Source organism: Cyclopterus lumpus, chromosome 6 (genome assembly GCF_009769545.1).
Source record: "Cyclopterus lumpus isolate fCycLum1 chromosome 6, fCycLum1.pri, whole genome shotgun sequence".
Taxonomy (NCBI): Eukaryota; Metazoa; Chordata; class Actinopteri; order Perciformes; family Cyclopteridae; genus Cyclopterus; species Cyclopterus lumpus.
Window position 1 is genome coordinate 15,362,064 of NC_046971.1, and position 15,268 is coordinate 15,377,331.

The window sequence follows — 15,268 nt, forward strand, 5'->3', positions numbered from 1 at the left end:
CTGGGTTTTGGAAAACCAGCTACACCTGCCCCTCCTCACCACGAATGGATGCGTTATGAGATGGAGAGGAGATCGAAGCGGTTCGTTCAGATCAGCTCCAGACAAGAGGGGGCTCACAATGCCTAGAGACTAAAGACTGGATTCTACACTTTCTTTAACTGGATCTTTAGAGGATGATAGTTCCAGAGGCTCTGGCTGAACGGTACTTTGGAAATTGAGGAATACTTCAACATCATCTCTCACTCAACTGAATCCTCACACCAGAGAAAAGTGGAGAGGAAAAGTCTGTCTTGCCTCTGAGGGACCACTGAACGGTGGAGCCGAGCCCTGGTGGAGGAGACAAGAACTCAGGATGATGAACAGCTTCTAGTGGACTTTTTTTCCCTCTTTGTCCGAACAGTGTGTTAGTGAGGCATCAATAAACTGTTTTCAGATAACGTTGGAGAGAAAACCAAGACACAAGAGAAAAAAATGCCTTTTGGTGGGTTAGCAGGTTTGAAGGAACAGGTGCTTAAACCAAGGAAGGAGGAAGTGAAAAGCACAGTGGGGGACTCTCTAGGAAAACTGCAAAGGTGAGAGGGTTTGTACGTAGAGAGGTGGGAAGGAGGCATAACGACTGTGTGTGCAGGGTGTTCGATCCACACTCCACAGCTTCTTTAGATGTTGTTGGACTGCATGGAATGAGCGTGTCACTCTTATTGTTTTCATGGTTGAGATTCATTTCTTATACTGCTCTGTAACTAAGAGGGACACATTTGTTCCAGCACAGCGTGTTCTTAGAGATCCTGACGATAAATACATATTTGATTCTTCTGCTTGCAGCCAGGCAATGCCAGTGATGTAAACACAGATTTTATTTTAGGACCTTAATATATATTTCATATCTGGAACATCCTTAACAGAGAGATGTGTGTGTTGTGTTGGAGACCCCATTCTGTAAAGAAGATTACGAATAAGTAGGCAATTTCCTGGATAAAATGTATTGTTAATGTGCATGTATTTTTGTAATGTACATATAATAGGAATGCCTTGACTGACATTACAGTCAAATGGAAAATGGGAATTTAAGATATTTTTTATTCTTACTATTTGTAATATGCATATATATATATATATATATATATATATATATATATATATATATATATATATATATATATATATATATATATATATATATGTATAATTATATATATATGTGGGGGTTCACATACAACATATGTGTCATTATCCAGCTAACAATCAATAAACCTACACTGTAGCAGGTTTGAGTTTAAGCACTTAATGCTATAACATTTCCAGATGGATTTTATCCCAGTTTTGAAGAACAAACTAATCCAATTACAAACAGAGGATACAATACTCTGTTTTCCTTATATTTTGTAATATATATTATAATAAGACACACCATGTGTTCCAACTGTAAACACATGAGGCACACTCAAAAAAGGGACACATTTAAGTGCTTGATATCAAAAGCAGATCCCTGTTTCTAGTATGTTGTGTCTTGCTGGAAGAGAACTGCAGTAGAAATCTACTGCAGGCAGATGAAAGCAGTTCATGGGATCGGGGAGACAGCAAAACAGAGATGGATTCTGGGTAGTGAAACAGGTGTGGAGAGTGATGCACCTGAAAGCAACCCGATAACAGCACTGCTGTGACCTTTTTAGTTGTGTGTCTTGGCTTCCCCTTTTGATCAGAGATCAGAGAGACTTATGTTACTTATTATTTTTACAAACGTACAGACACAAGGAAGAGGATTATAAAATGATAAACATTCTGTATATATTTGTATGACTTGTAGACAATTTTAACTTTAAAAAAACCCCACAGATTCTATGTAGCCTACATTTCTGATATACAGTATTGTGGATGGAAGAATAAAGAAAGAACATGCTCTTACTGCAAATTATTTTGCTGCTATTTGCGTCATAGGAAAATAGATGGTAGTAATGTAGAAGAAGAAGACACCATTGAGCTGACAGAGCATGGCCGTCCTGTGGCATCAGCTCCACGCACTGCCCCACTGCTGGACTGCAGCTGCGGCGGCCTGCCCAAGCGATACATCCTCGCCATCCTCAGTGGCCTGGGCTTCTGCATCTCCTTTGGCATCCGTTGCAACCTTGGTGTGGCCATTGTGGAGATGGTGAACAACAACACCGTCTATATCAATGGGACTCCTGTGCTTCAGGTAGCTGAATCAAATCAGACATTGTATAACATGTATCTATTTTCTTGTTGTTCAGAACAGAAGATAACTAGGTTGCAGTATAACCATTTCAATCGACTCTTTAAAGGATGTATCTGATGCAACCAGGTAGATTATACCAAATGAATGCAGTTTAGTGGTAAATGTATTTCATTCTCTCTCTCTCTCTCCAGAAAGCTCAGTTTAACTGGGACCCAGAGACAGTGGGGCTGATCCACGGCTCCTTCTTCTGGGGCTACATTGTCACTCAAATCCCTGGTGGTTTCATCTCCAACAAGCTGTTTGCCAACAGGTGCCATGCACGTCACGACAATCAATAGTTCCACTGTGACATTTTAATGTCTGTTTTATGTTATTGAATATTGAATATATTTTAGATTTTTGGTAAGAAAAGCAATTTGATGATGTTTTCTGAGACATAAAAAGATGAATCAATAACGGATAGAATAGCCCAAACACAGTGTAGAGACAACAGAGGATGTGGCCCGTGAGAGAGAAACTGACACGTGTTAAACAATGTGTTTTGTCTTTTGACGGTTTTTTTCCTTGGGTTGAGGGTGAAGTCATTGCCACTGCAGACATGTCACGTATGTTAAGAAAGGATCACAAGAAAGACAAAAAAAAGAATATAGGAAAAGAAAGGTTTTGGGGGGAGTGTGCGTGGTTAAAGGGTTAAAGCGGTACGCTGTGGTGAGCGGTACTGATGGAGCAGATAGTAGTCCTGTAATAAAAGCTTCACAGGAAAAGAGGACACGCCACTGACAGAGTTAATAATGAAAGATCTTGCCTCTGATTTCTTTCTCAAACACCAGCCACTGGAATATTACAAGTGTCACTTACACACTGTTTTGGAAAAAAAGAAGGAAAGGGGGGATGAGGTGAAGGAGAAAATAGATGAAACATAAGCGGCACGGTGGTGATGAAGCAGAAACTTGCGGACTGAATGGGACGTCTTTATCTCAGTGCGTGAAAGGCAGAGGCGTGAGATCTGTCTCATAAGTCTGTCTGAGATGCTTTGACCGTCAGACATTTGGAGATATACTGCCTGGCAATATTAGACATCCACAGCAGCTTTCAGACACTGGATAGCATGTGTTTGTTGTCTTTTTACCTGTTACAGACAGATATTAGGAATACTACAAATATTAGTAGTTTCTATGGAATATTATTCTCCATTTTGGTTATAATTATGGGCAAAATAGGAACTTCTTTGAAAGAACTGATCCATTTAAACTTAAGTAAATTAGGAATTTCACATAACAAGCTATGCACTGACTAAAATACGGTTGGTTACATTAGCAATTCATTGTACTAAATACATTAAAAGTATAGTATTTTAACAGTGTCTGTATTTCCCCATTATTTCCCTTTTTCACAAGAAAAGGCTTTACGTCTGTAAGTGCTTCAGGTGGAAATTGAAGCTGCTGAGACACACACACACACACGCTATGATGACATTCCAGTATTTCTACAGGGTTTTTGGGGCTGCCATTTTCCTGACGTCGGTGCTCAACATGTTCATCCCATCAGCAGCGAGGGTGCACTACGGTTGTGTCATGTTTGTGCGCATCCTGCAGGGCTTAGTGGAGGTAAGAAAAAACACGGTGGGGGTTTAACATGTGAAAATTATCCACATAAAGCAATATAGAAAACTAATAAAATATGCTTATTTGATTTCTTGTTGAGAGTCAGATGAGAAGATCAATCGGAAATGTATCAAAAATCTCATTGAACAAGAAAGCAAATAAGTGTATTTCCCAAAATGTTAGACTATAATTTTATAGCCTTTCCTCTTTGTCAGATGAATCCCAGTTTTCCACTTAGATCAATATTTTACCTTTGACATCTTCCAACCCTGCTAGGGTGTCACCTACCCAGCATGTCATGGGATGTGGTCCAAATGGGCGCCACCTCTTGAGCGGAGTCGACTGGCCACCACTTCATTCTGTGGTGAGCAATGCCTCTAGTTTACTTTTGTCCAAAATACTCCCAAACTGACCGCAACACTAATCTTTTCATTTATCCAATCCAGATTACACAGCCCTATACGTCCTAGTGGGGCTGGTCAGTAGATGGACACGAGAGAGGTCATTTTGTTTTGCAGATTTATACTGTTGTCTCTCCCAAATTAAAATAACCAAATTGCACTTTAAACTGGTACCATGACAACCCACACATCAAAACCCTCTTGACATTGTCTGTAAATAAACGCGGCTCACCTGCGTACTCACAAGGAGCTTCTCCCTCCATTCACCTAGATGAAGCGTCACAGTGCTTTCCGTCCCAAAGCACTCTCATGCTCCCTGCTCTATTCAAAACAACAGTGTTCATGAATCCTTCTGATAATAGAAAACACATTAAAACACCTGCTCCGTCTAGGCAGTGCCAACGAATGGCATTTATTCAATGAAACTAATGGGTTTCTTTGATGGGGTTGTTTTTGTTCACTATATGGTGTAGTTTTTTGTGTGAAATTGAAGGCTGTTGCAATGTAACTACATCAAGTATTTTGGTTGTATAATATTTTAAAAAAGACAACATATTTTTTAAGTGAGGCTGTATATGATATACTTGTAGTTATTTATCGCTGAGTCCCAAAGTTACTGCTGGTATAATCATACATGACACTGAAATCTGACTCCAATTGTTCCCAGGATCCTACGCAGGAGCAGTGATCGCCATGCCTTTAGCTGGAGTGCTCGTTCAATACGTTGGATGGCCTTCGGTCTTCTATATCTATGGTAAGACTCATAAAAAACATTTCAGTCACTCTATCTCATCAAAAACTAAAAAATGAAAATCAAGCAAATAAGAAAAAAGCTAAATATGTTCATGCAAAGATACAGATAAAGACAAAGATAGTGCAGAGGGTGTGATGGGAAGATCAATACCATTTTCATGTTTGTACAATAAATATGCAGCTGCAGCCAGCAGCCGGTTAGCTTAGCTTAGCATTAAAAACATGTCATTTATTTGGTGAGGACAAATACAATATATATCGAGACAGGCACAACAATTTCCCAATTCAATGTATCACTGCATTTATAGCTACTGCTAGTTTCCAATGACTCTAGAAGGGCCTTAATGTAAAACCAGTCCACAGAGTGTCGTACATTTTTGTTGGACTTATATAAACAGCAGTACGACATGAAACACATGACTACACAATTGATTGGCTTTTTAAAAATCCTTCAATTAAATTATACTTTTTCTTTTCTTGATTTTTGTATTTCATTTGTTTAATAGGCAGCACATTAGTTCCCTTTATAGATAAAGACATCTGGCCAAATAAAGTATTCCACTATAATACTAGAAATATTCCTAGTGGACAATCCAAAGGTCTGTAGTGGTTGCACCATGTCACAGAGAGCCTGAGAAGCATGGCCGTGTACTTGCAGATAAGACTTGTGTTTAAAAATGCAATGTAGTTTAAGTTTTCCAAGATGTGACAGCGGTGTGATCAGTGTGAAACATCTAGCTAGGGGAAGTTACTGTTACTGCTCGTAAATCCACAAAGTGCCGCTTTTGTGTTAAGCTAAGCTAACAATAGTTTTAAATTATACTTGACATATGTGTTGATCCCTTCATCCAACTTTCAGCCAGTATATATACATATATATGTGCGACCCTGAATAGGATATATATATATATATATATATATATATATATATATATTATATACACAAGGTGTCAGTTTAGTAACATGCAAAGTGTTTTTGTAATCCTTGAATGGCCTACAGATCTGGCGGTTGTACTTTGTATGCTTTGCACAATAAGCGTTATCTAAATTGCTTTAGTGTTTGATTAAAATGATTAACATTGACATACAATTCATGCTTTGCCAAATGTGTTTTAATAAAAATCTACTATAGTTCTGCTGTGATATAATCTCATGATTTATTGATTAAATTAGCATTTTCCTGTCTTGGCTCTGTGACTCATACTTTGTTCATTTTATTTTAATAATGAAAATTCTTGTGGTCCAGAGGGAGTCGGGTCTGTTTTAATTAGTCTATCCTGCCCCTTACAAATCCTTCAATACAAATATAAAGATCTTTAAGTGTATATATATCAAGGAATGCATTAATTTGTTGTTATTTCATGAAAAGGTGTTTTTGGGATCATGTGGTATGTCATGTGGCTGCTGCTGGCATATGGAAGTCCTGATGAACATCCTACAATCACAGACGAGGAGAGGATGTACATCGAGTCCACCATCGGTGAAACAATGCGCCAACTGAGTGTGACTGAGGTGTGTTTGCCAAATATGCGGCCATATTCAGGTTATCGTAGGGAATTTTGTTTCACATAATTTCACTGAAGTTTGGACACAAACAAACACATTTGTGTTTCCATCACTGTAAAGGACATTGACTTACATTCATTTCCTGGAGACTTACCCTAACCATAATCACTACCTTCAACCACATCTCCACCCTTAAATGTAATGATTTATGTTATCCCCAAAAGGAAGGCACAATGTGAATGTGTAAAACAGATTAACGTCCCCACAACATTAGTAACACATGCTCACACACACAAATAAACATACACTGGCTTCTTTCTCCCAATCATAGAAATTCAAGACACCGTGGCGTCGTTTCTTTACCTCAATGCCTGTCTATGCCATCATCGTGGCCAATTTCTGCCGCAGCTGGACCTTCTACCTGCTCCTGATCAGCCAGCCGGCGTATTTTGAGGAGGTCTTTGGCTTCCCCATCAGCAAGGTTGGCCTCAGTTTCATTGTAGCTATTCAACGGGCAATGACAAATACCCATAAAGACAGATGATTAAACAGGACTGATTTATATGATGGCCTCCTGAATGCTTCATGTCCCTACAGGTGGGGATCCTGTCTGCTGTCCCCCACATGGTGATGACAATAGTAGTTCCTATTGGAGGACAGCTTGCTGACTACTTACGCAGTAACAACATCATGTCTACCACAAATGTGAGGAAAATCATGAACTGTGGAGGTACGTTGTCGTATACAAGCAATATGTTTTGCTTATTTATTTTTTTTTACACTTGTTTTTCTGTTATTGTACACAATGTCCTGTACCATTCTTACATTAGCCAGCAGTAGTAAAATGTTATTTGTTACTTTAAAGTGACATAAAAGATTGTAAAAAAAAAGTCCTGTTCGAATGATGATATTGGGCAGGACAATGAATTCAGTCATTTATTACAGTTCCTAGGAATACATTTGTAAGTGTTTTACATGACCCTATTATGTACATACTCTGGTCCTGTATTTGACAGGATTTGGTATGGAGGCCACTCTGCTATTGGTGGTCGGGTTTTCTCACACTCGAGGGGTTGCCATCACCTTCCTGGTTCTGGCTGTAGGGTTCAGTGGATTTGCCATCTCAGGTATTACATTAGCGCCAAAGCAACATGTTTCTCCTGATATATACACAACTTTGTTTTGCTATATACTAAATATAAAAATGAGTGTTTTGGTAGAAATGCTCAGAATGTTTCTTTTGTGCATTTCTCCTTTAGATTACCTAAAAACTGGTGTGATGCAATTTACATGCACTAGCTTGCAAACATTCCCAGAGGCACTTCCCTTTAATATTTCATAGCTTCTTTTCAATGCCTCCAACTATAAAATGGATCTAAGCCATGTGCACTTTGGGAGAATGTATTTGTAACTGTCACTCGCCACTTAATCAAATATTGTGTGTTCTGTGTCTTCAGGTTTTAATGTCAATCATTTAGATATTGCACCTCGGTATGCCAGCATCCTGATGGGCATTTCCAATGGGGTGGGAACGCTATCAGGAATGGTGTGTCCTCTGATTGTTGGAGCACTGACTAAAAACAAGGTATAACAAGTTGATTTGTAACCAACTGTTATGCTCATGTACCTTAGGCAAAGTAAAGAGGCTACTGGGGCCTCAAGGGTAGACACCGCCGTCTGGGGTTGGAATCCCCAGGAAAAAAAGTTTACATGGGTTCCCCACAGAGAGTAATAATACAGAGACAAGGCTGTCGACTGAATGGACATTTATTAAACAATAGTTAACAAAAATCAGGTTAGGGCCAGTTTATTCAATACAGTCACATAACACAACAGGGTAAAAAAAAACAATGTTAATGCCAACTTGCCAGAGATGCTTTAAAATAAATAAATAAATATATATATATATATATATATATATATATATATATATATATATATACATATATATATATATATATATACATACACACACACATACACACATACACATATATACATACACACACATATAGACATATAGAACACCGATATTGAGTACAGATTATTTATATTGCACTTTACACAGAAAAGGGCACAAAGTGCTGTACAGGAGTAGAAAAGAAAAAAAACTCTAACACAAGAGGTAAGAAAGCGCAATAAAAAAGGCGTTGCAGTAAAATACACAAGAAAATCAAGAATTAAAAACAGATTAAGATCAGGCCATAGAGCATTTATTTAACCAAACGCCAATGTAAACAGGTATGACTTTAGTTTATTTTTAACATCACAGAAACAGCAAACCATAGGGGTGCAGGCAGAGCATTCCATAGCTTTGGTGCTACTGCCTCAAAAACTCAGTCACCACAGGTCTTAAGGCGAGTGTGTGGGATGGACAGAAAAGGTTTGACCTGGGATTGCGGGCTGGTAAATAAGGGAGAAGCAGTTCAGCCACATATGCTGGAGTCTGACCGTTCAGTGCTCTTTAAGTAAGTGTGAGGATTTAAAAGTGAATCCTATACTCTACAGGTATATATACACACGTATAAAGAAAATAACAGAGGCCCCATAACTGAGCCCTGTGGTACCCCACAAGACAGTAGAGATGTGTGATACACAATCTACCACAGATAGTATAACTTCTGTTTGCGAGGCAAGATGAAAACCACTCCAATGCTGTGCAGGATATGCCCACCTAATCACGTAGCCTCAATCAAGATGGTCCATTGTGTCAAAACGGAGGACCTCCGTCAGAGGACATACATGTAATTTGACACATTTGAGATAGCAGTGCAGAATACAGGCAAAACAGCAGTGGCTATGACAACCCAAAAGGAAAAAGTTAGTACATGTAGAAAACGTACTAAATAACTTACACTTACGGTTTAGATACCTCAAACAAGCCGTATTTTGAAATCCAGATCTGCCTCCACAGTCAGTGTGATTTCAAATCAACCGTCCGCAAAACTGAACAATAGAAGTCATTTTTTTAAAGAGTTAATTGTGGTTAAAATCATCAACTTTAAACCAAACCTTCCAAAAGGCTAGTCTGTTCCGTAGCCACAATGGACAAAGTGCATCAAGAGTGCTACCTTCATATGTCAGTCAGATCCTAATGAAACAATTGTCTCCAGGTGTGTTTGTGCCTACCAGAGACAGAGGGTGGAATTCACATGGAGAGGGAACGCCAAAAGCCTTTCACACATATATTTTAACAGGTGTACATTGATTAGTTCATCTCAGATATTTTTCTGTTATCTTGCCTTTAACTTCAGTCCTTCGAAGTCATATTCTGATGAAATTATTTTTTTATTCGGAATTAGGAGTCTATAAAACATAACGGGAAACTCAGAAACAGTGTCCTGAGGCTTTCCCTCATGGCATATATAAAACATAGCAGGTTTACTTCTTAGTCAAACACATAATTGCTTTATGTCATGTTGCACCTATCCATGGCTGTTGTTAATAATTTATAGCCCTGTAGAATTTATTATACATGTTGCAGTTGATAGTTTTTCCGGTGCCGTGCCTGATGTAAGGCAGTGGATTTACAGCGTTACCTCAGACAGGAAATTCATTCACTCTATTTATCTCCCCACAGACTCGCCTGGAGTGGCAGAATGTCTTTGTTATTGCGTCCATGGTCCATTACTCAGGGGTCATTTTCTACGCTATCTTTGCTTCTGGAGAACAGCAGGACTGGGCCAACCCTGAGACCACCAGCGAGGATAAATGTGGCATTATTGATGAGGACGAGCTGGCTGAAGAATCAGAGCTCAACATGGAAAACACTGTGGCTCCCAAAATGAGTTACGGAACCACAGACAATTCCTCTGGTGGAAAACAGGGCTGGAAAAAGAAGAGAGGGGTGACTATGCAAGAGGAGGAGGAACGTTTTGAGAATGGCGACTACCAGGACCGGTACCAGTGAGACAGCCTGTGGGGCAAAGGACTTCCAAAACACTCAAGTCTGGTCGAGGCTTTGAGTTTGATTACAAACCTGTGGCAAGTTTAAGAAACATTGGAGAAGTGATGAGGAGCAGCAGCAGCATCATTTGTATCCCATTTGGTTAATAGTCCAGTTAAACTGTGATGTCCTGGAGTGTCATAAATTATGGGGGAACGTACAAATGCTAAAATCAACCATAGTTTTTATGAGAAATCCATTGGGGCAAAATTAGAAAACAAAAATATGAACAATTACATGATATAAACAGAATTTAAACAATATATATAACTACACTGACAATTTAGTTTAGACTAGTATTTTTAGTATAATGGAAATCAAACCACTGACACACATTTATTGTGCTGTGTTAAAAGAACATCATAAAACACAGATCAACTTTCAAACCTGACTTTTCCTGATACTTCGTCTGTGTCGGCAAACGTTGACTGAACTTTATGTCGCTTATTTTGAACAGTTTTTGAAATGTTTTGTGTCAGCTATGCAACGTGAAAAGAGATGTGCTTTTTGATTGTAATAATGAGTTCGACAGCAGTGTTAATGTTATGAGCCTTATTTATTTTTGCTTGTATGTATTTGCTGTTGCTGAATGATTGCACTTTGCACCGCTTAGCCCGCTCCCTGGACGCAGCAGGTTTGTTCACCATCGGTTTCTGATGCACTTCTTCCAGCATTATATCATTTTCATTATTTATACTGCTTTGACCTCATAATGGGACGTAATGGATGTTGAGTTCAGTGATGAAGTTACTCCTGATGCATTTAGTGTAACTATATATATTCTCCTGGTGTTTGTCTTTTTTGCAATTTGTCAATGTTTGATACATAGAGACACAGTTTGTTTCTAAAAACAATGTACTGTAATGTTTAATCCTAAAAGAGTATTGGGAATTTACACTCACTGTTTATCATTAGTGCTAAAGAAAAAAAACGATTTTGTACTGTAAATTAGTATCCTATTGTTTGAGAGAGCATTGATTTGATTTGCACTTTACTTGAGATGTGATACTTCTGTTGAAGATTGTTTAGAGACATAAAATCATGTGACGGTTCTGAATTATTGATTACATTGTATGAGGTTATTTAACACCCATGTTACTTTGTGTATTTAAAGAATTTATAAAAAAATACTTGAAAGGTGCACTCAGTAGAGTAAAGATCTCTGCCAAGTGTGTCTGCAATGCCCACTATTGTGTGATTGAATGAATACAACCAGTGCTGTAAAGCGTCCGTCGTCTAACAGTCTTCGTTCAAACTCAAATACAAGAAGGGTTTTGCAAGCAATGGACTTGAAGTCATCGTATAACACACTTCATACAATTGTGCTAAAACATAAAGGTAAACTCATCAAGCAACGGCTGACTGGTGGCGAGGTTCAGCAATGTGTGTACTGGTAGTTCCGTTAGCGGTTAGCCGTTAGCCTGTTTCCCCAACTGTATCTCTGGGTGCAGAGTAGCAGCTTGTGGTTGGCTAAGAGGAGTGAGTGAGTAAGCAGGCAGTATAAAACTAGTAATAAAAGGTGTTTTTGAAAAATGGTGTCAATACAACCAGAGGTCCTTGAGAACTTGCCACCAAATATATTGTGCACTCACAGTCACAGACAGACACACACACACACACACATAAACGACAACGCATAATTTGTTCCCAGGTTTTTCGCCTGGTGGAGAGAGCTAATAACTAGAAATCAAGACTTAGCGTCCATGCTAGTAGCTCTGCAGAGTGTACTTAGGCACAGCAGTATCTAAATGCTGATGCTAGAATGGCAATATAATACAAATTATAATGCTAACATGCTGATTTTTAGCAGGTATAGTATTTTCCAAGTTTATTGCCTTAATGTATCATGGTAGCATGCTTACATTTGCTAAAACAATTTGAAATTCATCCTGAGACAAACATGATTATCATGAAGAGCTTTCACTCAAAACTAGAAATGCCAACCTGCTTCTCACCAAAGTCGGAAGGCCTCCTCCTCTGGAACCATGAATGTCATGGCAATCCATCCAATAATTGTGGAGATATTTCAGTCTGGATCAAAGAGGTGGACTGACTGACTGACTGACTGACTGACCAACCAACGCTGCCATCTAGCTGTGTTGGTAGCATGACTAAAAGAAAGAAAGAAACAGTTTTGAAAGATGAAAGGAAATAGCAGAACACGTTTGTGCCTTCTCCCTCTATACTGCTGCTTTGTTTCTACCGCTCCAGCTCATCTTAAATATAAAGCCTCATAAAGAAACAATGTGCCCTGTTGATTATTGTATCTTCTGTAACTACTTGACATAATAGACTGTCCTTAATGCAGTCTGTTTATGTTAGAGAGCTCAAATTAGGCATTTTTTTAATATTCCAAAGACTGCTCTGTTTCCCATCACACTGTGGTAAACATCCTCTGTCTTATCTGTCTTTATCCGCCTGCTTCATTTTCACCACGGAAGATCATTACTGGACAGGATATTCCTCTTCAGTGTCAGACTGGCCTCTGCAAAACTACTGCCGCTTTACAGGATGACAGTTAGTGGGAGTCCTTATATTGGGAAATGTACACATGTATTAAAATGTTTAACACTTAAAGTTGATGCTTTGTGTGCATTTGTTGATGGAAAATGTCAAGGTTATAGACTTTGTGCTGTCCTTGTGGAGCATGAGGATGATTATGTCACTTTCCAGGGTGTGTTCTTTCCATTATTTCATGTGTAGCCTACGTCACTCACAATGTCCGGAATGAGTAACAAAACACTAAAGTTAAAGGCAACAGACTGATATATTCTCATCCTCATTAAATCATATTGAGAGAGGTATTTAGAACAGGTTAAAATCAACCCCATTAATAAGTTGCTAGAGCTTTGACTGCTGTAGATGTAACATGTTAATATAATCAGTGGTGTTGTGTCCGTCCTTTTTCTCCAGGCCATTGCTGCCAGCTCATTCCCCACATGCTCTTAAACACAGACCAGATAGTCCACAAACAGCCGGCAGCCAATGGCAAAGGTCCTGTTTATTTCAGAGAGACTGTCTGTTGACTCAGAAGGGCCTCTTTGGATGGAGCAACAACCCATCAATGATTAAACAAGTGGGGTTTTTTTTGGGCCAAATTAAGTCTAAAGAAGAATGTGATTTCCAGCGTACGTGTCAATCTTAGAGACAACAAAACAAGAGGGCAGGTACGCTGAGGTATGAAAGTGCCAATATAAACAAATCTGGTGTAGACTTTGATTGGTTCAATGTTGGATGGCAACAATTGCTACAATCTGCTTTCAGGGGTTTTCTATGAAGACCTCTATCTGTGCTTCAGCAAAATTATTATAAAAACATTCACAAGATGCACAACATGTGTGCACATACAAGGAATTTGACTCCGTTGTTATCTCTCTCTGTGCAGAAATAGAAGTAACAGCTATAGGGACAAGGACATCAAAGCCTGGCAGATGAAGGTAAAGAATAGAAAGGACTATTATTTACACTAGTAGTGAAAACATATATATATATAAGTATTTGTAAAAAAACACAAAGACTAAAAATACTCCATAAATTATAAATAATCCAAATAGAGCAAATAGATAATAACTGAATAGATATACAGGGACTGGATGATTATGTACAAGTAAAGAAGTCTATATACAGTATAGAGAGTAAGTATAATTTATATTGACAGTGATGGATGATTTACAGTGTCAAACAGTTGCAGTGAAAAGAAGAAGACACCATGATGTTCTGTTTGTAATCAAAGATAAACAATATACACTTTTTGCTTTTTACTGATAGCAACGTTGGCCCGCCTGCACTAACACCAGTTGTTAGTTAATAACTGGATGTATGCTCCATGTGTGATGTTTGTGTATGTGTGTGTGTGTGTGTGTGTGTTGGGGGGTCGGGGGATTTCAGATTTGCTGGAGAATTCATGAGGAAGTGTCTTGTCTTGGTGAGAGTTGGATTTTTTTTGGTGTGTGTGTGATTGGCGGGGGGTTGTTGAGGGGGAGGGGTAGTGTGTTGGGAGGGGGAATGACATGGACAAGAATGGACAGTTTAATTAATAACCACTATCCATTTCTCCCTGACCCCAACTGGTCAAACATGCTCTCACTGTCCAGACACAAGCAGCTATATGTTCATTAGCAAATATTGATTGAGCTGTAGCTCACAGAGTGGATGTCCGAAAAAAGTCTGCAAAACAGGAAAGCAAGCGGGCAGGAATTCCACATCAACTGACCGGGATAAGGTAAGAACTTTGATATTGAGTCTGAACATATTTCATGTTTATTGGTGAGCAGCGGACTCCTTATTAGTCCACTGCGTGCCATTGTGTGTGAGGTATGTTTGGATGATGTGTGGGTTTTCAAAGAGGACTGGGGGATTCTGTCTCCTTGTGGGTTGTTCTTGGATCTCTGGGGAAATTACACTGTGTTAATTAAAAACAAAATGTGGCAGATGAAAGTAATGTTTCACATGTGACCAAGTGTGGTCTTGACACCAGAAAGAAAGGCCACCCACAAGTTTAAAATGATGTATGATATTCACGAGAAACCTTTGGGCTATTTTACCATTTTATTAAATGAGCCTCTATCTAAGACTGAAGGCTTGCACACATTATGTTTAGTGAGGTAACATTAAGAAAGACAACATAAATCGTGTGACACATCCGAATGTCTACTTGATTATCTGATGTGAGAGAAAATATAATAACTGCTCTGACAAAATATAGAAAGAAAAGACTTTCCATGACTCACTCTACAGGCGGCATTGTTGTGACCTGACCTACATCCCCCACCTCCATGCAGGCAGAGCTCTACTGTACATCTCATCCCTGAGTGGGAGAGAAGACCTGTCAGGAGACTTGATGTAGAGACCCCCATGCTGATGTTTG

At 38.9% G+C, this 15,268-nt stretch overlaps 1 protein-coding gene across 1 annotated transcript; it reads left to right on the forward strand.

The window, feature by feature from the left end:
• The first annotated feature begins 471 nt into the window (after positions 1 to 471).
• Positions 472 to 10,365, forward strand: slc17a8 (solute carrier family 17 member 8). The gene is made up of 12 exons (XM_034535461.1): positions 472 to 572; positions 1,936 to 2,191; positions 2,383 to 2,501; positions 3,684 to 3,798; positions 4,072 to 4,159; positions 4,864 to 4,950; positions 6,319 to 6,461; positions 6,787 to 6,936; positions 7,053 to 7,185; positions 7,472 to 7,582; positions 7,913 to 8,040; positions 10,036 to 10,365. Exons 1-12 carry the CDS (start codon positions 472 to 474, stop codon positions 10,363 to 10,365), a joined length of 1,761 nt encoding a protein of 586 aa, XP_034391352.1.
• Positions 10,366 to 15,268: the final 4,903 nt, after the last annotated feature.

Excerpts from the sequence above, each read along its gene's own strand:
- slc17a8 (XM_034535461.1), top strand. The coding sequence starts at position 472 with ATGCCTTTTGGTGGGTTAGCAGGTTTGAAGGAACAGGTGCTTAAACCA. Across the intron at positions 2,502-3,683 it reads AACAAGCTGTTTGCCAACAG|GGTTTTTGGGGCTGCCATTT; the intron begins GTGCCATGCACG and ends GTATTTCTACAG. Across the intron at positions 4,951-6,318 it reads TTCGGTCTTCTATATCTATG|GTGTTTTTGGGATCATGTGG; the intron begins GTAAGACTCATA and ends TTTCATGAAAAG.